At 40.5% G+C, this 22,486-nt stretch overlaps 2 protein-coding genes across 7 annotated transcripts in view; one reads left to right on the forward strand and one right to left on the reverse strand.

Annotated features, from left to right (window-relative positions):
• Positions 1-5,655, reverse strand: part of USH1C (USH1 protein network component harmonin) — a 46,665-nt gene extending 41,010 nt beyond the window's left edge. For 2 of the 3 annotated variants that reach the window (XM_033515328.1, XM_015632158.2), the window contains exons 1-2: positions 5,552-5,654; positions 1,591-1,658 (exon numbers count right to left, since the gene is read on the reverse strand). In XM_033515328.1, the coding sequence (XP_033371219.1) occupies positions 1,591-1,658; positions 5,552-5,587 (104 nt within the window). In that variant the 5' untranslated portion in view covers positions 5,588-5,654. Of the gene's footprint in view, positions 1-1,590; positions 1,659-5,551 lie in introns of all 3 variants that reach the window. The other variant, XM_033515329.1, reaches the window with a different exon arrangement.
• A 13,437-nt stretch (positions 5,656-19,092) lies between these two features.
• Positions 19,093-22,486, forward strand: part of OTOG (otogelin) — an 85,845-nt gene continuing 82,451 nt past the window's right edge. For all 4 annotated transcript variants that reach the window (XR_004497928.1, XM_033515254.1, XM_033515255.1 and 1 more), the window contains exons 1-4: positions 19,093-19,193; positions 19,556-19,761; positions 21,326-21,456; positions 22,330-22,436. Coding sequence is in view for 3 of the 4 variants with exons in the window: in XM_033515254.1 (XP_033371145.1) it covers positions 19,162-19,193; positions 19,556-19,761; positions 21,326-21,456; positions 22,330-22,436 (476 nt within the window). In the remaining variant the exon portion in view is untranslated. The remainder of the gene's footprint in view (positions 19,194-19,555; positions 19,762-21,325; positions 21,457-22,329; positions 22,437-22,486) is intronic.

The following is a 22,486-nucleotide window of genomic DNA, read 5'->3' on the forward strand; positions in this document are numbered from 1 at the left end:
CCTAATGGATTTTTGTTTCCTTAATAGTGATATTTCTAAGTAAACCTAGGCTACAAGCTCCTTCCTTTCCTGAGCTTAGAGGACTGACAAATTGTTTCAATCTAAGAAAAAAAAATAATCATAATACTCAGCAACTAGAGCAAAGACCTTATTTTTGCTCAAAATCAAATTTGAAGGGTGATTAACAAATTAACAAAACCTACAGAAGTTCAATTGCTGTGAGCATCTCTTTTATGAGAGCTAAGCAAAGTGGTCTCCTTGAAATTGTCAGCACTGTGATAGTTACAGGTCTATAATATATACTTTGTTTTACAGCTGCAGGAGTGGAGCTAAGGCTCAGTGGAGTTATCCCTATAAAACAGTCAGCTAAACTTTTTCTGTATCATTTGATGTTCCCTTTTAATTTATGTTTCCTGGCTGCAATATTTCTGAGGCATGGGCATTGAAAATACGGATCAGGAATACCTACACAGGATTAGAGGTCAAATACTTCTGGAAATGTTATTCACAGTGAAGCAGATATTAAGTCCTAACTCCATCAGCAATTGCATGTTTTTTTGCCATACATATTTCATAATGTATTCCCAGGAAGTGATACATCATCATTATATGTTCACAGAAATACTGAAAATGTTGCCCAAGTCATTGCAATTGTGGAAATTGAAGAAAAGTTGCCAAATGCATTGTTAATTTTGTAACTGCAAGAAGATTTTAAATAATTCAGATCTGCTGAACCAACTGGCTTTCCAAACAGTCTTTATGAATGGAAAAGCAATTAGACTGACCTGAGTGAAACTGAATCAGATATGCAGCTGAATACCCCCATAACTACAGCTCGGTGCAAACATCAGATGGAAACGTCTACATTTCACTCAGCTTTTAATTACAATACCAATGGAAACAATGTCCATCAGAGCCACTTGGCTATGATTAGTGGAAAATATATTCTCATCTTCTTTGAAAAGCAATGGATCATAGGTTGTCATTTGCAACAAAACAAGTCTGAGGCAACTGTGGTTTAAATCAGTTCAGCAATAGGATTGGTAATATCGCCTTCCCAATTTTTTACTGTTGTGTTGTAATAAGCCAGAGTCACTAAACATGCCAAACAGATTCCAAGACTAAATTTTTCCAGCTTTCTGAAGGATAGTTGCAAAATTTTTCTTTGACAAGTTAGCAAAAAATCTTTGAATTGCAATGTCAGTGAAAACTTTGTATCAAATAAACAAACTTTATTTGGAAATTTTATGAATGAATTTATTAATCTTCTCTTCCTGTTTCCTAAGAACAGTTTTATCATGCAGGAGTCTTCCCCCCCTACACCCCAAGTATGAATCCACCAAAATCTTTTAAAAAACTGCCAAGTCATAAAACCAAAGGAACTTAAGAAGTAATTACAGACATGCGCCTTCTCTGCCTGCAGGTTATACTGTGAAACCAACAGACATCATTAAATGGGATAAAAACCTCTTATTTCAACTACTTTTCTAGTAGCATATAGAAAGACTATTTAAAATCGTGTATGTTAATTCTTCAAATTTAAAAATATTAGTAAAATTCTACACAAACATGTATAAAGCTAGATCTTACTGGTGGTACATCCGCAGCACATCATAAAGGTAATCCTTCTCTGCTTCATTGTCAATTAATAGATTGACCTGAAAACCCAAAGACATTATCATTAAACCCTGACTTAATAGCCACAAATGCTTAACATAAGAGACTTTGACAGATTCTTAAGCCAGAGAGCAAAGATTTCATCAAGGAAAAAGAATTTTTAAAGATAAACATGTTTTTTCAACAGAGCACAACGTCACAATGTCACACTTAAAATGAGACTTTCTAAAGTTAATATGACAACAATTAGACAAGGTGGTGAATCCTGATGTGTTCTGTCTGCTAGATTTCCCCTCAGCAGTAGTATTATTACAGTAGTATCATATTTGTCTTACCTGATAATCACTGTACTGTTGAATAAATGTCTTCAGAAACCTTTTTGGCCACTCGTTAATGTAGCACATGCTGTCACAGATAAAACCACCACGCCGAGATATAATCTCTGTCCTGTCGTCCAAACCACTGATTTCAGGAGCTCACTTGTAGCATTATGCAAACTGCTACATCTCTGTTCCTCCTTGCTCCAGCTCTTAACTGATGTTAAGAGCTAGTTATTCTTTCCTCCCCCACTAATAGTACCTTTACTTAAACCAGTGTCATATTACTATGCCCGCTCTTGGATAATTACAGTAAATTAAAACAAAAGAAAACCAAACCTGAATTCTTACATGAGGAGTTAAATTTATATTCAGTGATACTGAGACCCCTACTAATCTTACTTGTTAAGAGAGGTCACATCACACTGGTTTTACATCTGGACAAGCCTGATGTTTAGGAAAACAATTTACATCTGACCTAAAGGGTAATATTACTGTGACGTGAAGACTGAGAAGCAATTTGCATACTTAAAGAAAGGCCCTTTCTTTCTAGGTTTGCAATGGTTTGTATTATGTTCTAAACTAAATACATGCTTCATATTCCTTTTGTCCCACTTGGCTCCCTAAAGCCAGTAAGACTTCACATACCAGTGGTTTTCTATTACTTGTACCTTCTGGCTCTCTAAAGCCGGCAAGACTCTGCATACAGGTGGTTTTCTGTTACTTGTCTCCTCTGGAAAAAGACACTTTCAAAACACCTAAAGGCCAGAAAGCTACAAGCAGGTCAAGATTGCTTTACAGTTACACCAGTGAGTAAACCCGTTTATTCACGGTGAATTTCAACATACACAGGATAAAGTCTGTCTTAAAAGGAAATAAAATGTTTGCCATCAAAACTTCAGCAATACTGGGCACTCCAGCAATACTTGACTCAACACAAGGCTAATTGTAAAAGCAAACTCAAAACTGTAAAGGCAAAACTCAAGGTAAACTAATTCCAGCATCCATTTTTCACTTCCCTGACAGGTAAAATACAGAGCTCAATCCCCGGTGTTAGCAAAGATACTGTATGAGCAGTTCCCACAAAGAACATTCTATGTTTAAGTGCATCAATCCTACACAGCAAATGGCAAAACCATCATCATCTCTTTTTCCTGGCAGGGAAAGCAAAGATTGATAACATGCTGTTTCTCTCCTGATATGCTTGCTGGTGGATACATTGCCATTTCCTCTCAGAAAATGGAGGGCCACATTTAAATTCTGCTATTTCTTCTGTCAAAATGTTCAGCCTTTCTGTTTGACTCCTGCACTTCTCATCCTCCACTAGCAACTTCCTCTTCCTCTGACAAAACCCAGCATCCACATGATTTCTAATATATATAGAATGCTACAACTGGGTTCATCATCCTGGGCCACCCCTACTAATGGGTTATTCTCCTCCTGCTGCCTTCTATTCCATCAGTTATCACTGCCTCATAGCCACCTGCATCTCTTGCCATTTTCCTAATTCTTTTTACTTTCTTGGGGTAAAGTATTACTGTAGACATATGCTTTACCTGGACTTACCAGCTTCTAAAAGCTGACTCTCATTTCATAAATCCTAAAATGTCATGCTCCCACTATCTTAAAAAAAATAAATCAGTGGTGACATGGCATAACTTGGATCACAGAAGAAAATTTTCTCAAGAAAATGACTGTAGAGTAATGGGATAGGTAATTTCACACCTTTTAAACCACGGATATTTAAGAAAAAACATCTGGGTACAGCCCTGGACAGTCAGCTCTTGGTGGCCCTGAGCACTGGGGGTAGGGACAGACAACCTCCAGGTGTCTCTTCTATCCTCAACCCTTCTGTGATTATTTCAAGAGTCTTCATATTAGCTGTATCATTGATAATCCTAAAATATAAAGAGTTGCTTATGCTCTATTTCTCACTACATACATTGTACTGTTTTTCATAGCAATTAATAAAAAAAAATCTTCATGCAACCTGCACCTTCATACATAAAAAAAAAACCAACAAAAAACCAACCAAAAAAACACAAAGTCTGTCAAGAAGTCTACCTAAGTTTATTCAGTAGAGTAGAAGCTGTGGGGAGGAAAAAGCACTTTTTGGTGTGGAAAAAATTCAGATGACAATAATGCACTATGCTAGCACTATACCAATCTGCCAGATTTCAAAGAAGAAATATGAAGTGCTGTTTAAGCTACACAGATTTTGGAAAACTATTGAAGGAAAGGGAAAAACTGGCCAATATGGTTTGTATGTATTACATATTTTACATTGCTTGATAGGGAAACTGATTAAAATTGCTAAGAAAAAAAGAAATTAAGAAAAAAATAAAAGAAATTAAGAAAAAAATAAAATAAATAAAATGGCCAGTAACTGAGGCAATTTAGATCTTGTAATGAGCATCTTCACTGGTATGTCACAGAAAAAGTAAGCATCCAAGACAGTGGATGTCGCAGAGGTCACTAGAAGCAGGAAGATACAAAATAAAAAAAGAAAATACTTGTTTAAATGTCTTCTAACTCAGATAAAGCTGTCACTGATATCTGCATCCCAGCTGTTTGCAGCAACACCGAAAATACATCTTACGTTATCAGGGGTGGGGCTTGAATGATTTATGAATTATAGCAGCAATGAAAGGGAGAAGGTTTAAAGTTCAAGACAGTAACCACCCACCTAGAAACCAGTCTTTACAGAAATGTTGCACAACCCACTGCTGAGTTATACAGTAATAGAAAGCAAGGCAGAAACAATGTTAAGGTAATGGTTACAGTCATCATTATGGAATATCCAGTTTCTGAACAGCAGTTTGATGTAAGAGTTTTTTTGCTGTTCTTCTAATTCATCCTAACAATCCTTTAGTTAATGTGTTTATTATCAAGTGACAGATACTTCCAGAAAACATGACATTACTTTGCAGAAATTGTGTGTCCTAGCTGACAAAAAACCCCCAAAAACTAAATAAAATCAACTACAACTTCCTTCATAAAAGAAACGAAACCCCCACAAAACACTACAGAAAACTTTACTCCGAGAGTCCTAAATGGCTTGGCAAAACCATCTTTTACACATGGAAACTATTTTCCTCCTCCTTTCCTTAATTAGAGCCTTTTGAGCGTTCTTCGCTCATACAATTTTGCGCTCTGCCGAGCACTTATTTAACCGGGAAAATGACAAAAGGACGGTGCCAGGCAGCCCGAGCCGCTCCACGTATCAAGTGCATTTGCACATGGGCGCAAACGTTAAGGTGGAAGCTCAGCGGGCCGAGCGGGCACTGCCAGCGCCTGCACTGCACCCGCCCCGAGCGGCGCCAGCTCCCGCAGGGCATTAAACAAAATACGAACTGATCCTGGAAAACTGAGCCCTGGGAAAGCTCTCGCACTGAGGAACGTTCCTCTTCTCTCCCTCTCTTTCTAAGGGTTTTAACACCCATCCCCTCCCAGGAGGCTGCCACCCGCGCCATTGGCAGGGCAGTGCAAAGTTCCCGAGCTTCTCGCTTCCTCCCCCCGGCTCACCGGGGCAGAGCCGTGCACGGCCAGGGGCGCCGTGACGGCCGCAGCCTCCGCTCCAGTCGGGGAGGCGGCCCCGGCTGTCCCCGCTGCCTCACCTTGTGCCGGAACTCGCGGGCGACGCGGCGCTCCATGGTGCGGGCTGCGGGCCGGGAGGGGAGCGGGGCGGGCTGATGGAGGCGGCGGCGGGTGCGAGAGCGGGGCGGGCGCTGCGCGGGTGCGGGCCCTGCGCGGGTGCGAGAGCGATGCGGGCCCTGCGCGGGTGCGGGCCCGGCGCGGGGCGGCTGCGCGGGCGAGGCCGCGCCCCGGGGCGGTGGGAGGTGCGCCCGCCGCCGCCTCCAGCATCCCCGACACGACTGGGGACGAGCGGCCGGGCACCGCGACCCGCCCTCGGGCTTGCAGCCGAAACGGCGGAGAAAGTCAAAGTAAAAGTAAAATAAACATCCGTCCATACACGACCCCCCGCCCCGCGGTGTGCTACCTGGGCTTTGCCCTGGTCTGATTTTTACAACTGGCTCTCCTCAAACGGCACCCAGCTCCCATACCAAATTCTCTCCTGTATTTGTAGGTAACATGCATGTCAGTAACACTAATAGTTAAGGAAAGCACGAAGATGTGAACTTTTACGCCTGGGTTGAAAACAAAACACCAAACAAAAAACCCCCCGAAGTCCAAACAAACAGAAAAAAAATGCTTTGATAAATTGTTGTACGGCAAATAATCACAGCTTCTTTATTTTTAGGTAAGCAGAGTGCAGCTGATGCACCACTGTCTAAATCAATTTCCCCTGCCTTTCCCACCAGCATAATGCTGTTTCTTACAAACAGAGCCTCTGACGTGGCTGCTGTGTGTAACTGCAGAAGAATCAAGTTCGGAAAAGGAACCGATTTCGGGCTAATCTCTTTCATACGAATTTGTCTTGAGCTGGTTCTTCTCCCACTTTCCCTACTGCAGTCCAAATCATAGATTTCCTCAGTCGGGATGGCAGCGAGTGGAGGACACCTGTTCACCCAAGTCTCTGTCTCCATGCAGAATCACCTGTAACCACGTAACTCCAGAGAGAGCAAGGTTTACTTAAGAACAGGTAACCTACCTTTCCTCCTTCCAATAGAGTGGAAACTTGTATGAATACATATAAAAGCTTGAATAAAAAAGAAAAAAAAAGAAATCCATACTGTCACAAAACCCCCTGCATTCTATTTTATTATTTCTATAGGATAACTCCTTAGAAACTCTTAGCCCTTTCAGATGATTTTGCTGTATTGGAACATTTCTACTGAATGTACAATACCCATTTCTCTTATCAGGTGTCAGGAATATGAGAGGAATGCATTTTAAGCCTGTATACAAATAAATACAGTTGTTTTCAGAAAACAATTTTCTCTTAAAATGGCAACTATTAATACATAAATCATTTTTACCTATGTGCCAGTACCACATAATACCAAAAAGCTTTTCTCTCCACACAGATATAGAATTTTTTCCATGTAATGCAAAACAAAACTATCTTGTGTTTGAAAAGAGAAAGAAGGAGACACAAAAATTCAAGGCACGCATTAGAACCCATGCATGTCGCCTTTAAATTGACATATAGTCTAGAACAATCATTTGATATCTAACAATCATTTCTAGAAGGCTTTACAGGAATAGATCTTATACAAGCTCAAAGTTATGTACATTTGAAAGAGAGTAATTGATTTTAACAACACAGATAAACTTCCCAGGATTCAGAAATTCCTCCATGTAATAAATGGAATCAGCTTGGTGATGTGAAAACTGCTCCGAATCATCATGTAAAGGACACGGTGCAGAAAGGATGACAAATTTGGTGGGCTGTTAGTCTGTTGTTGCACGAATTCCTGTGCTCTACTGTGTGTAAATACAAAGCAAACAAGTCCACAAAGCTAACTCATGCTCCAAAACTGGAAGGTGGATAATCAATAAATTTATGAGATTGTTCTGAAGTTTTCATTGATTCAAATGCACCATATATTAAAAGATGGTACAATTATGACTGCTTAGCATTTTTAGATAATGAAATCTTTCTTAGGAAGAAATCAAATTTCATCTTAATTGTCTCTAAATTAGCTTCCAATTCTTGTTTGCTACTTGTGGCATAATGGGAAAATGAACAAAGTGAGCAGGTCATTTAGTAGGCAAAGAAATACATTAAAGTGTGTGTTGTGTAACCTGATCCTGGTTGCTTTTATCTGCTTTCTCTACTTCGATTAATGTAACTTGGATCAGTGAAAGTGCACCAAAGGCAAGCACATGCTGCACTCAGAGCAGATATAGGCTAGCACATATATAGCACAGATATGAGGCTAGCACATAATTCTAAAAATCTTCTTGGGGTTGTTTGGAAAAGGCTGTGTCAGAGTCAAAGGATATCTTTTATTCCTCACGTTCTTTTCTCTCAAGCACGTTCTCCCTCCAACACTTACAGGAGGGAACAGAATTCTCAGTGAAAACATCACTAGTTCTCCATCATTTCATTAGAAATGAAACACAAGAAACACAATCCACAGGGACAAATTACAAAGGCAGAAAAGAGATCTTTTTAATGACTTACTGTTAACAGACTTCTCAAAGCAGTCAGAAAGGCCCCTTTTTATCTGAGACAATTTCTCACCTGGTATGGGCAGCTTCTAAAGCTCTGTCATAAGATATGCAAACCTGAAGAATGATGGGGGGAGAGACAGCAGCAGATGGGAAAGGGAAAATAACAGAGGGAAGGTAACAGTGATAGGAAGAGAGAAAAGGGGATAAACATAATGGAAGGAAGCAAATTTAATCATAAGGGGTGAAAAAAAAGAAAGAAAGACGAAGAGGCATAAACATGCAAAAGGCTCCACAGAGAACTCCAGTGTGCGAATTTATAGTAAAAAAGTTACCAGAAGCTATGGAAACCATCCATACACGTTAGCTGCATGCTGCATTCAGTGTATGTCTCCCTTATGGCTGCCTATTGTCTATCTATGCCTGTACTACTCCATGTCCTGTATTAGTGGTATCCTGACACGTGTTTCAGTGGGGCCACTGTGCCGAGCACGGACAAGACTCGCCGCTTCCAGCAGGAGCGGGCGGCTCCGGCCCATCCGCAGCAGGAGCTGTGGGAGCAGCCCCGGCTCCACTCGCCCCGGAGCGGCTGCTTAGAGCGGCGGTCCCGGCTGCTGCTGCCCAGACACCGGCACACGAGCCGTCTCCCAAAACCTCTGAGGGTGGGCGGAAAAGTGGAAATGAACGTGCGGTCAGCGCCCGGCACGGCCGGGGCGGGAGCGGCGGTGAGGGGGAGCGGGCGGCCGGGGCCGGACCCCGCTGTCCGGCGAGGGGCGGTGTCCGGGCTGGGTGCCGGGGCAGGGCCGGGCTGGGGGGCGGGCGGTGGATAAACCCCCCGGCCGCCCCGCCCGGGAGGGCGGGATGAGCTCGGGGTGCAGGTGGCGGCCGGAGCTCCGCGGGAAGCCGCTGCCGCCCGCATGGGGACCCGGCTCCTGCTCGGAGCGCTGCTGTGCGCCTGGCTGCCCTCGGGTGAGCATCCCGCCGCCCGGGGAACCGTGGCGTGCCGAGCCATGGGAGGACATGGCATAGCGTGGCATGGCGTGGGAGGGCGGGCAGGGCAGGGCAGGGCAGTCCTGGCCATCGCTAACCTGCCGTCGTTGCCTTCCAGCCCTGTCTCCGTGGGGTACCCGGGCGCAGCCCCCCGCCGCCGGGGACCTGTCGCTCCCCAGGTAAGAGCCGGCCGGGGTACAGCGGGGCTCTTTCTGGGCTGGCTGGCTGGGTCCGCTGCCCGGGCCGAGCCAACCCTGCCTTTTTCTCCCTTCTCAGCCGAGGCAGTACCGCGGGATCCCGGAGCAGGGACGGCCTCGCCGCGGCGATGCAGGTGAGGATGCGGGCAGGGCTGAGGAGCGGCGGGCGGGCACCGCGGGGCCGGGCACCTCACTGGGGAAACCCCTGGGCCATTGGGATGTGCAGCTTCCCGCCGGGCAGACCCCGGAAAGAGAGCATCCACGGCATTGCCTCCGGGGCTCGTGAGGCTGCAGAGTTCAGGAGGTGCCAGGCTTCCTAGCGCCGCTCCCGGGGAGACCCCTCGGAGCGGGGCTGGCCGTGCGGGACAGAGGGATGGGTGTTCTGCTTGCCATCAGGATAATGCGCTTCTCGTATCTTGCCTCACTCGTGTATCTATACACTGCTATGATACCATCTGTATCCTGGGTGGCTGTTCTACCGTTGGTGATTCTACAGGACTTGCCCTCGAATGTCTATTTTATCCCAGCCACGAGGACTGCCAACCCTGAACGAAAGTCAGTGTTAAAGTAGCGAGAGAACACTGTGTGGCTGTATCTAGAGCTTCAGCTTGTTCGAGAAGTTATGTGGTGTACAAAGCATCCTGGCTCGAGGAAAAGCTGAGGTCTGAGCTCATCAGCAACAATTGCTTTGTGGGGGCCTTTTTGCTCCTCGGTAGAGGTAAACGAGATGGCAGTATCGGGTCACTACAGCTCAGCACTTCGGATTTTGGATGTGGTTTATCTTGGCAACTCGACTGTGTCACTCATGGCACGCTGCTGAAATGTAATTAGGGTGTGTGGTTCCCACTCCCTTGTTCGAGGGTGGGAAAAGGAAGGATTGCTTTGTAGTCCTTGTTCGTGGCTCCTCAGAGGGACTCACCTTTCTCTCTGCTTTCTCCCTGCTCATTCTGGGAATAACCCAGCAAAGAAAAAACGTCACATAACTGCAAGGAGAAACCAAATAAACCAGCAATTATTGTGAATACTCCTGGATTTAGGTTCTCCCACCAAGAATTATAGTGATAACTTTGTCGTTTCTTTCTGGGCTAGCCTACTGAGCAGAAATCTTCAGTAAGAAGTATGTTTAGGAGGAAGGAAGAATAAAATATATTGGAGTCTTGAGTATACCTTTTACTTTACAATGGAGTTTTTTAAGAACTTTATAGTAAGCCAATACAAAGCAAAGATATTATTGAAAATGGTAAAATTACTGATAGACTGAAGAGACTTCTAGATGTCTTGTTTATAGCTGCTGATTTCTTTGTTCTTTCTGAAAGGAGCCTGGAATGGCAGTTTATAACACTTCACCTACGGCATCCTTGTCTCGGAGCAGGAGAATACACAGTATGAAATGTGGACCATCCAGTAAGTTATTTATGTTTCTATATAAAGCAACTTATCTTGTCCCTTATTTTCTGCATTGTTTAATCGTTCTTGGGAAGAAGAAAAATCCTAAAATAGATATTACAGCCCTTAATGTTAATGAGGCCCTATCAGACCCTTTGTTTGGTCTCAAAGGTACTCAGGAGTATGGAAATTTGTCATGGAGTTTAACCTAGCTCCAAGTTTACACCTGCTTCTGGCATGATAATTTGAAAGACTAACTGCAAGTTTTGTAATAAATGTTTCAGGAAGGAAACATTATCTTACAGTGGTATACCTAAAAATGTGGATTGATGTTTAGGCACCATTAAATTGTATGTCCTGTACCTTTTTTGTGCTTTGAGGTTGTTTGTTTTTGCTGAGGTAACCTGAAGATGATTTTTGTGTGTGTGATCTATGGGTTAGGAGGATAAGGTCCTTTTGGCCACCAGCTTGTAGAGGTGGACATTTGCTTAAGGAGTGTGCATCTTTGATTTTTTGGTTCATCTTATTTTCAGAAGTGGAGTGGACAGGCTTAAAATATCTTTGCTAAAGTGTAAAGATCGTCTGTGTTAACGCTGAGAAGGGTCTGTGTCATGCTAGCCTTGAACAAAGGAGTAGAACAAGGCAAAATCATTCATAGTAATTTTAGTTAGTGATGCAAACCCTCTGGTTTCTTTTCAGTCAGCCTGGTGGCATTCACTGTGGGACCTACCTCATAGTGAGTAGTCTGAATTTGCATCCCATAGCTTTACAGCCCAAAAGGCTGTAAAGTGGCAAGGCTGGTGTGGAGTGGACTCATAAATTGTGACTGGGGTTGTGTCATCTCCAAAAGCTTTTAATGTTTTCAATACACACCGTTTTCAGGAGTTTTTGTGAAATGTGTACCTGAACATGGAGGAATGATACAAGACTTTAGAGAACATAATATAGTTCAAATACAAACTGTTACTTATGAGTATCTCTCCAGTATATGAAAAAAAAAATCATAATATATTTTGTATGATTAAATTGCTTTAGAAACCTAGCAGTCTGTTGTAATAAAAGTTCCTCTGTTTTTGAGGGTTGCACCATTTTATTGACCAAGAAGTTGTTATGCTTTTGTTTTTCAACTAAACAAAGCAACTTACAAAGAGAAGATATGTGGATCATGCTGAGAAATTTGTCGTCATAATAATTGTTTCCCTGAATTTAGTCTGTCCCTAGTAAAAATTTCTTTAATCAGGACTAGTAGGTTTCATTTTTTGCTTCAGATCTGGGAAAAAACCTCTAAGATGTGCTACTGTTCAAAAGTGCAATAAAAAAACCACACACATAAACCCTTCGTAAGAATTCTATTAAAGAGCTTTTGTCAAGGGTTTATGTGCAAGTTTATTGCTTCTTAAAGAGGCCTAATAGTTAAGAAATGGAAGAACAAATGTGGAGCTAGGGAGAACAAAATATTTACAAATGTCTCATGCTAGCTCATCACATGGCTAAGCTTCTAAAGGGAGATGTAGTTATGATGGCAAGAATTAGGTTTTATTGCCCTTTCCAGTTCCTTTCCAGTTCTTGTTTTCTTTCTCATTTGTATTTATGTGAGGCAAAAATATTCCAGAAGGGTTTTCCATTCTGATATACTTATCTTGGAAAGGCAGTGATGTTGAATTAAAAATTATCAATAATGCCTCATATTGAAGGCAAATAAAATCAGCATTATTAAACTCTTTTAAACAGTGGAATACGTAGGCTTGGAAGTTTCCTTTTTAAATCACAGTAACATGTGTGGCAAATGGAATCTATTGTTGTCTGTATGTGAAAGACAAATTAGAAAATAAAATAATAACCTGATGTGTTCTGTACAGTACTCCTAATACTTAAAAAATAGTTTTCCTTTTGGTCTCTCCAATTTAAAGAGAGATGCAAGCTGCTATAACTCTGCCTATGGAGTGGGATTTGCAAACATCTGGGGATATTAGAAATAACAAGCCTTCTTTATTTAAAAACCTGAACTATGGAAACCCAAATCAATGACAAAACACCCCAAACCAAAGCAGAAATGTAGGCTGTTACATGCTTTCTTTACTTTAGAAATGTCTCTAAGAAAATTGTTCGTTGAAATACTTGTAGAACTGTGATTATAATGAAATTATATTACAGTCAATTTTTCGTGCAATATCAGTTTTTCTTGCATTCTGTAACTCCGTAAAGATAAACCATGTTTCATATGGAATGACTGCATGACTTTTGCAAGAGATCTCTTTACCTTTGTGTTGTCTTAGTCAATTGAAAGCATTTCAGACAGTGATGTCATCTCTTATCTGTCAATGGAACAAAAAATTCGCTATAGCACAAGCAAATGCCGAGAGAAAAGTTCTGTGTTAACTTCTTGTAGCCAGGGAACATAGGATTGTAAATGTGCATCAGAATAACTGAAGTTAAGGTGTAGTTTATGTAGCTGTTAAACTTTTAGCTTCTTTCCACACAGATCTTTTCATGCAAAATTAAAAAATAACAAACAAATGTTTAAAAAAACCCCAAGCCCCAAACAGGAAACTCCTGAGCTAAAGCATATTAAGAACCTGGGACAGACAAACCAAATTATTTCTGCAGGTATTTAGGCTACCACTGAGAATCTCTGACATTCTAAAGACTACAAATTTTCTTGTGTTGAAATGCTGTAGCAGGCACGAGTCATGGAAGTCATAGAAGACACTTGTCCCTTACAACATGTGCTTGAGGACTGATTTTAGGACAAGTACCAGAAGAGAAAATATGCAGCCAACTGGAAGGTTCTTGGAATTGAAGCATTAAAATTGCATTCACTTTGTTTGTGGATGCTAAATGCAAGTAGCAGGCAGGGAGCACAGTGTCTGTAGAAAAGCAAGTCACATAACTTTCTCAGACTAGCCTGAGAATGTGGCCTGGGAAATCATAGGACAGCCTTGCAGGTGCTGTTTGTCAGTTCCTTGTTTTCTTGCAAGAGAAGGTCGAGGGGTGGTGAACCCCACTGACCAGTGATGGTGATGTGTTAGTTCACTAACCAATAAGTGTTTTACCTTTCCAGACCTTCTCGTACTTGTCTACAAGAGAAGATCTGGGATGATAAACCTTTCTATCCTGTACAACCCACAAGAGAGTCCGCGTTGTTACTTCCACCATTCCTAATACAGTGTGACATTCATTCACCTCAGAACCCCAGAGGGGAAAGTTTTTCACCCTAGAGCAAGGAGGTTGGCCCTGGGCTGTGTTGCAGCCTGCTGAAGCCTGTATGCCAGGGAAAACCTGTGCCACTGCAGGCAGGTGCTTTCAAACATTGTGAAGTTGAAGGGTAGAAAAGATTGCAGGGAATACTTGTATTAATTTTCCCATACCTGAAAGAACACCTGAAAGCTTGCACCTAGAGAAACGTGCACTGGAAGTTATGCAGAGTTACAAAATACAGAATTTCAAGGATGTTGACTGCAAAAATTGAAATACTACATTCTAAGCTTATAAAGCATACTCTTTTATGTGTGGCTCTAGATCTAATTTAGGTTTCTTGCAGATTCTTATCCTGATCTGCTTTGCTTTTTTTACCTTTCCATTAAAGAATAAAATTTGTTGATTTTCAATAACTGGTCATTTTAGTACTGTGATTATCTTCAGAATCTTCAACTCTTGCATAGCTACTTTAAAAATGTGTAATTTTAAAAGAATTCAGAAAAAATATAATTCCCATCTCTTTCTGTAAATGACTCCAAATTTCTAGATCTGCTTAGGGCAAAGTTGAGATCCAGGCAGAATCATAAGAACTGAAGGCATGGGCTGGATCTTGTATTTATCTAGCTTAAGCAAAACTTTATCACCAAGTTATCTCTATATTAACTAAATTATCTCTAAATTAATCTTTCATACTTAAATTTTTCTGTCCAAGTGAATCCAGTAACAAATACCCTGAAAGGAAACCTGTGTCTATTATTTTGCATTAAGCAAGTTGTTTTTTTTTTCCTGCTGTGTCTTAAATAGTGGCACTAGGAAGTGCATAATATTTTACAAAAAAAATACTCAGGTTGGTACACATTAGGTACAAATCTTCAAGAATCAGTAGTGTACTGGTGGTAATGGAGTATTACCGTAAGGTCAGACCTGAGCTCAAGCATTTGTCTTCATGTGATAGTTGAAGCAAAAATCAAGTATTTCAAAATGGATGCTTTCTTGAATGAAAGTGAAAAGACTTTAATTTAGATGTCTCTTTGATTTAGAGTCTTACCTTTTGTGTGGAATACATACTGTAGATTTCCTTGCAGTTACCTCCTTGTGCTCCAAGAGGAGAGCATTTCTTTAGTGACTCCATTTCACTTCATGCTGAAGGGCTTCACACTATATAAATTACTTATTTTATTCCCAAAGAGCTTGTTGGATCAGGAAACCAAATCATGGATGGGCAAGTCAGGACGTAGAGTTCAATTGGAACTAAAATAAATTAAAGAGATTTTAAGTATTCATTGGAGAAGCAGTAGTGTAAGAAAGCAGATAATGCTAAGTGTGCATTATCCATCTCAGAGATGCAAAGCCACCAAATATATTTCATCAATAATAATATTTCAAAATAAATGTTGGTTTTGATGAAGATGCAAGATGCCTTTGAACAGCTGTCATGATGCTTCTGAGGAATGTCCCTGTGTGAAGCTTGGACCCTGCTCTGCAAAAAGCCTTGCAGTAATGTGGGCTGGATTTCAGTCATACTTTTTCAAAAGCTGTAATAATGGGCTCAAGGTTCTGCTACTGCTCATAGAAGAATTTGAAGGGGGGTGAACTGAAAAGGAGGTCCATGTGCTCAAGGGACTAAAATAACCCTACCCATGGGGCTGCAGCCTAATCAGTAATTACAAGGGGTTAGAGTATTTAAGCTGAGAACAGCAGAGAAGAATTCAGACCTGTGTTACAAGATGATCCCAAGTCTTCACCTTATTTGATAAGGAGGGAATTTGAGGCTGGTTGCTTCATCACAGCAACAGTGATATTATCAGGGTGATCTGCAGGTTCCAGTGGCAACACTGGTTAGAAATGCCATTATTACTTATGTGAGTCAAAACTCATGCTACTTAGGCCTATTGTCTTCTGCTAGAAAAGTCTCACCAGTTTTCAGTTTCAGATTCCAGCCCAGTGCACTCAACTGGCATAATGTCAAAGGGGAAAGAGGAGCTGAGGAGTTTTAATAGGTGTCTCTTTCAGATTAATGGAGGACAAAATATTCTCCCATAAGTTTTCCTAATTTTAACTTTCAGTTAGTTAGTCCTGATGTCTTTTCCCTTTCTGCAAGTATTAAAATGTTTCTCACGTTTCTAGGGGGGAGAGAACATTTTGATGTGGTCATATGGGTCAGCCTATTTGGAGAGCTCATTTTCCTTTAATGACAAAGATTAGAATGAACCCTTTGTTAAAGGATATTTATTCTGAATACTTTAGGAAGTATTTCTGTGTTAATGGAGCAGAATGGGATGTTTAAAGGAGGCCACATTTACAGTAGTAGGAGCACTGAATCTGATCTGAAACAATGCTGCTTTCCTCATTACCTGCTTAGAGGATAACTAATGTTTGCACACACAGCTGTCTATGCAGTGTAAGGAAAGACACTTAAAAATGATACAAAAGGGGATAACAACAAATACAACAGCTGAAATTATCATATTTTCTTAGAATCATACACACACAGACAGAAGAGATCTTCATACAAAAGAAAATGCTTGTGATTGAGTAATTTGATTTATTTGTTTCAGGTTTGACTAACACCCTTTCTCTCTGAAAGAGAGCCAGGGAGACCCTTCACAGTGACAGCAAGGGTCCCCAGGTCAGCTGACTGTTTGCACTGTCTGAACAAACACAGCTTGGAGAAGGTTACCTGAGCCATGCTTAGAGTGGAATCATTCGACCTGAAACATCAAAAGGGGGCTAACTTCCTCTGCAGCTCAGAGGAACATGACTTGCAGCCTAATTGCACATTATTGTAACTGGACAGGCAACAGGGCATAATCCTAGAGAAGCAAAGAACAGAGACCAGAGCTCTGGTTACACAGGTCTCACAACACTCAAGATGAAAGAGATCAATGTCTGCCTCTCTTGACAAGAGGAACAGACTTTTGCATTATTGACAAGATTGGTCACTGTGAGCATGTAAATGAGCTGGCTCAGTCAGAGTAAGTAGGGACCTTTCTGCATGGTGCTTGTATTATTTTTTAGTGACCAGAGCTGGTCAGGCAGGGACAGGAGCAGGAGAGTAGGGCTAGCAGGCAAAGAGCCTTTTACTTTGTCAACCTGCCTTGTTCTTTTGAGCATGGATTTTTTTTCTTAATTTTTTTTTTTTTTTTGGTAGGGTGGGAGACTGCTTGTTGAAACCAAGAGAATCAAAAATTGTTTGGAGATTTTGAAAATCTTCAAATAATTAGTAATTATTATAAATTATAGTATTTATAATGTGATTGCAAATGGTAATGGCTTGAAGTTGAAAGGGAGTACAATTAGATAAGTTATTAATAAAAAATTATTTGCTATAAGGGTGGTGAGACACTAGAATAGGTTGCTCAGAGAAGTGAGGATTCCCTATCCTTGGAAGTGTTCAGGCGGGATGGGACTTTGAGAGACCTGGTCCAGTGGGGTTGGAATGAGGTGATCCTTAAGGCCTCTTCCAACAGAAACCATTCTGGGATTATTTTTCAAGAATGATATATTTGTAAAGATAAAGAAAAGATGTCTGAGCCTTCAGTTTGTATCTTCCTGAAACAGTTTCTTCTGAGTAACTTGTTAGCTTTCTGCAACAAAAGCAATCTCAGTTGTTATTCTAAAGTACAAAAAGTACTATGATTGTATAATAGTAAATTATTAAAATTTAAACTCCTTATTTAAACTTTATAGGAGTAAATAGTAGGAAAATGAGTAAATGGATCACCATTTTTAAAAAACATTTAATCACAGAGTTTAAATTTAGTAACAGGAAACTTTTTTTCTGCTTGTGTGCATTTTTCTTCAGGCTATGAATACATCTGTCATATTTTGATAGGGGTCTTCCTTGGGAAAATAGAAACTAAAAAAAACCCAACCAAACAAAAACCATCACCTTCCTCCCCCAAGCCCAAGTCCAAACCTGTCATTGAAAGTCAGGAAAGTACTTGTGGTTGGTGTACTTGGAAGCTGTAAGATGAAATGCAGGCAGGTAAAGATACACAGCTGGGATCAGAAGATACTCATTTTAAGGTAGCCTGCTCTCATCCTGGCAGAGCCTACCCGCAGGGTGTTACCTGTGTGTGGATGTAGGCACTGGGCTTCTTTGTGGTGCAGTACTTGTTCTCTTCCTCTCTTCATTGCTTTGGGGACTGAAAACATGTCAGACTAACAGATGTCACAGACATTTTGATTTGGCTTCTGTAAAGGTGCAATAGATTTATTAATCTGGCCATATAACTTGAGTTGAAGCTTTCACACCGTTTCATTTTTCTGGGGCTGGTTAGGTTCTCTAGGACACTTTAATGTCAAGTTAGGAACTCCTGTCATTCTCAGAGTTACATTCAGTGAAAGAACTGTATCTTAAGAAAGAAAAATATCAGAATTTATTTTTTGACATGCCTTGTTTTGTTCCACTCAGATTCACTTACATGTTTTAATGGAGGTGAGTGTGTCTACAGAGAGCTGTGCAATTGCAGTCGATTTAATGCGACAGGACCAAGATGCCAGACAGGTGTGTAAAGAGAGAAATCTGACTGGGTTTCTGGGATTGCACTTGTTTCCCACAGCTACAGTGACTACTCTCTGTCTAAAGGTTCCCTTCATGCTGTAGCGTTTTCTCCCTCCTTTCTTTCATGTCATTATATTTCACAGCATGTCACGTGCACTGCCCCATCTCAACTCCTGTTTGTATCAAAAAACCCACACTGTGTCTCAAGTGACTCTCCTTTTGGCAGTGTATAACACAGGTGCTGAAAGAGATCATATATGCAGGACATGGGGCCAATATAATTTTGAAACTTTTGATGGACTCTATTATTACTTTTCTGGGAAATCCACATATGCCCTTGTGAGACACGCTGAATTAGATGAGCAGAGCTTTTCCATACAGGTAGGGAATGGTGCTTCTGCATTCTTTTGAACTGCTGTTGAACATGCTGATAATGTAGTAATTTTAAAAGATTAAAAATAACTTGAGATGATAATAGGGGTTTGTAAAATGTAATCTAGATGTGATTTTAACATGATGTGGGCTATCAGTTACCATAACATGGAATGTAAACAGCTGGAATAAGACTGATGTGTGTCCTTCCAAAGCCTGCTTTGTTCACTCAAAGCTGTGAAAAGACCACTCCATGACCATGGCTATGAGAACACTGCTCAGTTTTTTCCACAAGAGGGGGACCAAACTTCTTGTTCCCATTCTGAGTGTAGATTTGGGGGGTATTAGTTCTTTTACATGTTTGTTACAAAGAATTTGATTAATATGTTGACTTTCTGATTTTATTTGGCAGGTGAATAATGATCCTGAATGCCATTCTTCTCCTTATTCCTGCAAAAGGTCCATTAGTTTATTCTTTTCTGGAGATGAACAGATAAAGATGAGCAGTGAAGTCACCTATAAAGGATTTGGGTAATTGCAGACATGTTTCTAATGCTGGAATTAACATCATGGCACCATTTCGATAGCAGAAATGTAATCTTGTTCCTTGGTAGGCTGAAAAAGCATCCAGACCACAGCTGCAATAATTACTCTCCGTTTACAGAGTTGTGTCTGAGAAAGGTGATACCTAAATTAGTGGTATATAGAATTAAATATAATCATTGGCATTCATTATTTTTGCTGTTATTTGCAAATTCATTTGGTTTAGTGGAATTATTCAATATTTACATGACGGATTTTCAGTTGTATGAGGAAGGCATTAGCAAGTCATTTATTTTTAATGGTTACATTTTCTAACATAATGTTATTTTCGGTTCTGTGTGTCATTCCAGAGTACAGTTACCTTATGTTATTGGCAACTTACACATCCAGAAACTAGCTGGATATTTCCTGGTCAGGCACCAGTATGCCTTTACCCTGGCTTGGGATGGTACATCTGCAGTGTACATCAAAATGGCACCAGAATACCTGGGCAAAACCCATGGACTGTGTGGAAACAATAATGCTATTCTTCAGGATGATCTGGAAACTAGTTATGGTGAGTATTTAAGATATATCCTGTTGTGTAATATGGTGGGCTTTGTTTTTTTTCTGGTGAAATAGATGTTATTGTGCTTAGCTTTCAGTTGTAATGCCGATTGAATTTAAGATAGGAGACTTTTGAAATAGAAAGTATGATAAGGAAATACTAAAATTATTAAATTTTTATTAATTATTAAATGTGTAATGATATTTAGTGAAGAGGACCAATTTCAATGTAGGTGGGGCTCTAGGGATGAAGATCTTAAAGTTGTCTTACTCAATTACCTACAGTGGTATTTGTATTTCAGTTTCCTGGGACCTGAAAGTAAAATCTGTTTTTAAATGTTCACTGCCCTTTTAGAAATTTTGTGGCCTGTGGAAGCCTATCACTATTGGAAATTAATCAATAATTAGTAAATCAAAGTAATAAAAACTGTCAACTCCTGTTTGATCTGGCATTTCATATGTGTTAATGCTTTCAGAAGTAATCAGTAATCTGTCAACTTCAGACACTTCCAAAAAGCTTGGTTTTCAGTAAATAGTGAGTGAAGACATCTATAAAATGAGTAAGAAAAAAAAAAAGCAACAGGGGTAAAAGATCAGGTCCCCTGCCAAGTATCTCGAGTGAGGCCATAAAAACTTTGGGAAATCATTGTTTTGGGCTGTTTAACTGTTGGCTCCTCCTCTTTAACTTGAGGATATTTCTGTATAGCCCTACTTCAAAGCTCACAGTGGATGTGGTTTCCTCTGTTGTTCATGCATTCCTCTCAGTTCCAGAAAGCACCAGCCCTGGTAACAGTCATTACCCCCACTGATACTTTGCTCACTAAATCAAGTTGTTTATACTAATACAAGATCAGGGGGTCATCTCCCCAGAGACTTTTCTCTCTTCTCACCTTTCTCAGTGTCTCTGTCCCTTAAAGCTGCATTTCTAGCACAAGTGAGTGAATTCACTGCGCATGAGCTTCATCCTCTTGGGGAACAGTAGTAGTACAGATGTGGCAAGATATGCATTTGTGGCTCATACAAGCAGTAATCAATGTCACCAGCTGTCCAAGGTGGATAATAATAATGATGAATAGTTGGTTTAAGCTTAGTATGGACCTTTCTACTTAAATAAGTCATATCCTTTTTTAGCAAATTCAGACAATCATTTTGTACCCAGGAATGCCTCATTTTTCTTAGGTTTTAGACTCCCTGTTGGGAGTTTCATAGAAAGCAGCAGGATAGACCCATGTATTATCTATTAATTTATTTAAGCTTTTTAATAAAACTTTTTTTTTCTTTATTCCATTGATGGACTAAGGCAGGCACAGTCTTTCTCCATTAAATCCCTTCCTTGCCCAGTTGCCTCAGTAAATTGCTTTCTGCCATCCAAAAGCCCATTTCTGTAGTTCCTTTTAAAAGTACTTTTTGCTTCTTGAAAGGACCAGATTGATTCCAGCTGATTCATCTAGTAGTAGGAAGGGTCAGGTGTTCTCTTCTGATGTGCTCTGGTTGTTGAAACGTTTCCTTGGGAATTCCTATAGAAGCACTGCTGTTCTTCGAAGTCACTGTGTGACTCTGTGTGTCTTGTCTAGGAAAACTGACAGATGATGTAACAGAATTTGTAGAGAGCTGGCAGGAAAATCCTCCACAAGGAACACCTGACTGGGATAAATCTCTTCTCAGTGAACCACCATGCCTGACACAAAGCCATGAATCTCTGCAGGTTTGGATCAACACAAAAGGATTATTGGCATAGCTGGTGACTCTAATTGGAGCAAGAATTTGACTTAATTTAAATTTTCAAACAATAATTTGACAACTTTTTAATGCTTTGAAGGAGACTGGAAATATTTGCACCTTTTTTTGGGAGAGATTAATTAAAATGTTTACTGTATCAGATCTTCGCTTGTCCTCTCGTCACTTCCTCCCCCTGCCCTACCACCCCTCTAGTCTTCCAAATTTAATTCTTGATCTTTTCAAATACACTGTCTGCATAGCAGCCAGTAGAAATGTTTGACTATGAAGCTGAATGAGTGACAAGTTGTAAAATAGCAGAGTGTTCAAGAATTAATAGCCATTCCTTTCCTTAGGGAGGATAAAAAGAAGCAGGGAAGCAAGACCAGACACAGTTCATTTGTCAGTGTTTAAAAAGAGAATTATTCTTGCTTCTGTCCTTGACATTGAAGTAATTTTTCCTTTTAATTAGTATTTTCGGGATATAACCCATAAATTAAAGTGCTTTGAAACTAAAGCTGGTGCCAGCTATGGTTTATTTCTCTTGCCTTTTACTGTGTAATTTAATTAAATTGAAGGCTTTTTTCAGGTCATCTTGGTTTAGTTGCAAAATTATCTGTGTTCTTTTTGGGGAAGGGATATGTTTTACTACCACTGGTATGACCTTGGATAAAGGATTCAATGTTATGCAAGCTCTGGCATGGAGAGCAATGTGTTGCTAAACACTGCTTCTATTTGGTGAGGGGAAAGTGATTCCTAGACACAGACAGATGTCTGTTCTGATTTTCCACAGCATTCTCTTTTATTCTGCTTATGTTTATTTTTGAAAACCTCATTACAACAGCTGTCTCTTTCATTTCAGAGGGCATATGCTCTGTGTAATATCCTGTTACATCCCCCATTTAAACAATGTCATGAGTATGTGAGTCCTCTTTCTTTTATGGCAAGCTGCACAAATGATCTCTGCATGTAAGTGAATGTTTTTGGCTAATTCTAAAGCTATTATAAAAAACCCATGG

The sequence above is a fragment of the Parus major genome, chromosome 5 (genome assembly GCF_001522545.3).
Source record: "Parus major isolate Abel chromosome 5, Parus_major1.1, whole genome shotgun sequence".
NCBI classification, from domain to species: domain Eukaryota; kingdom Metazoa; phylum Chordata; class Aves; order Passeriformes; family Paridae; genus Parus; species Parus major.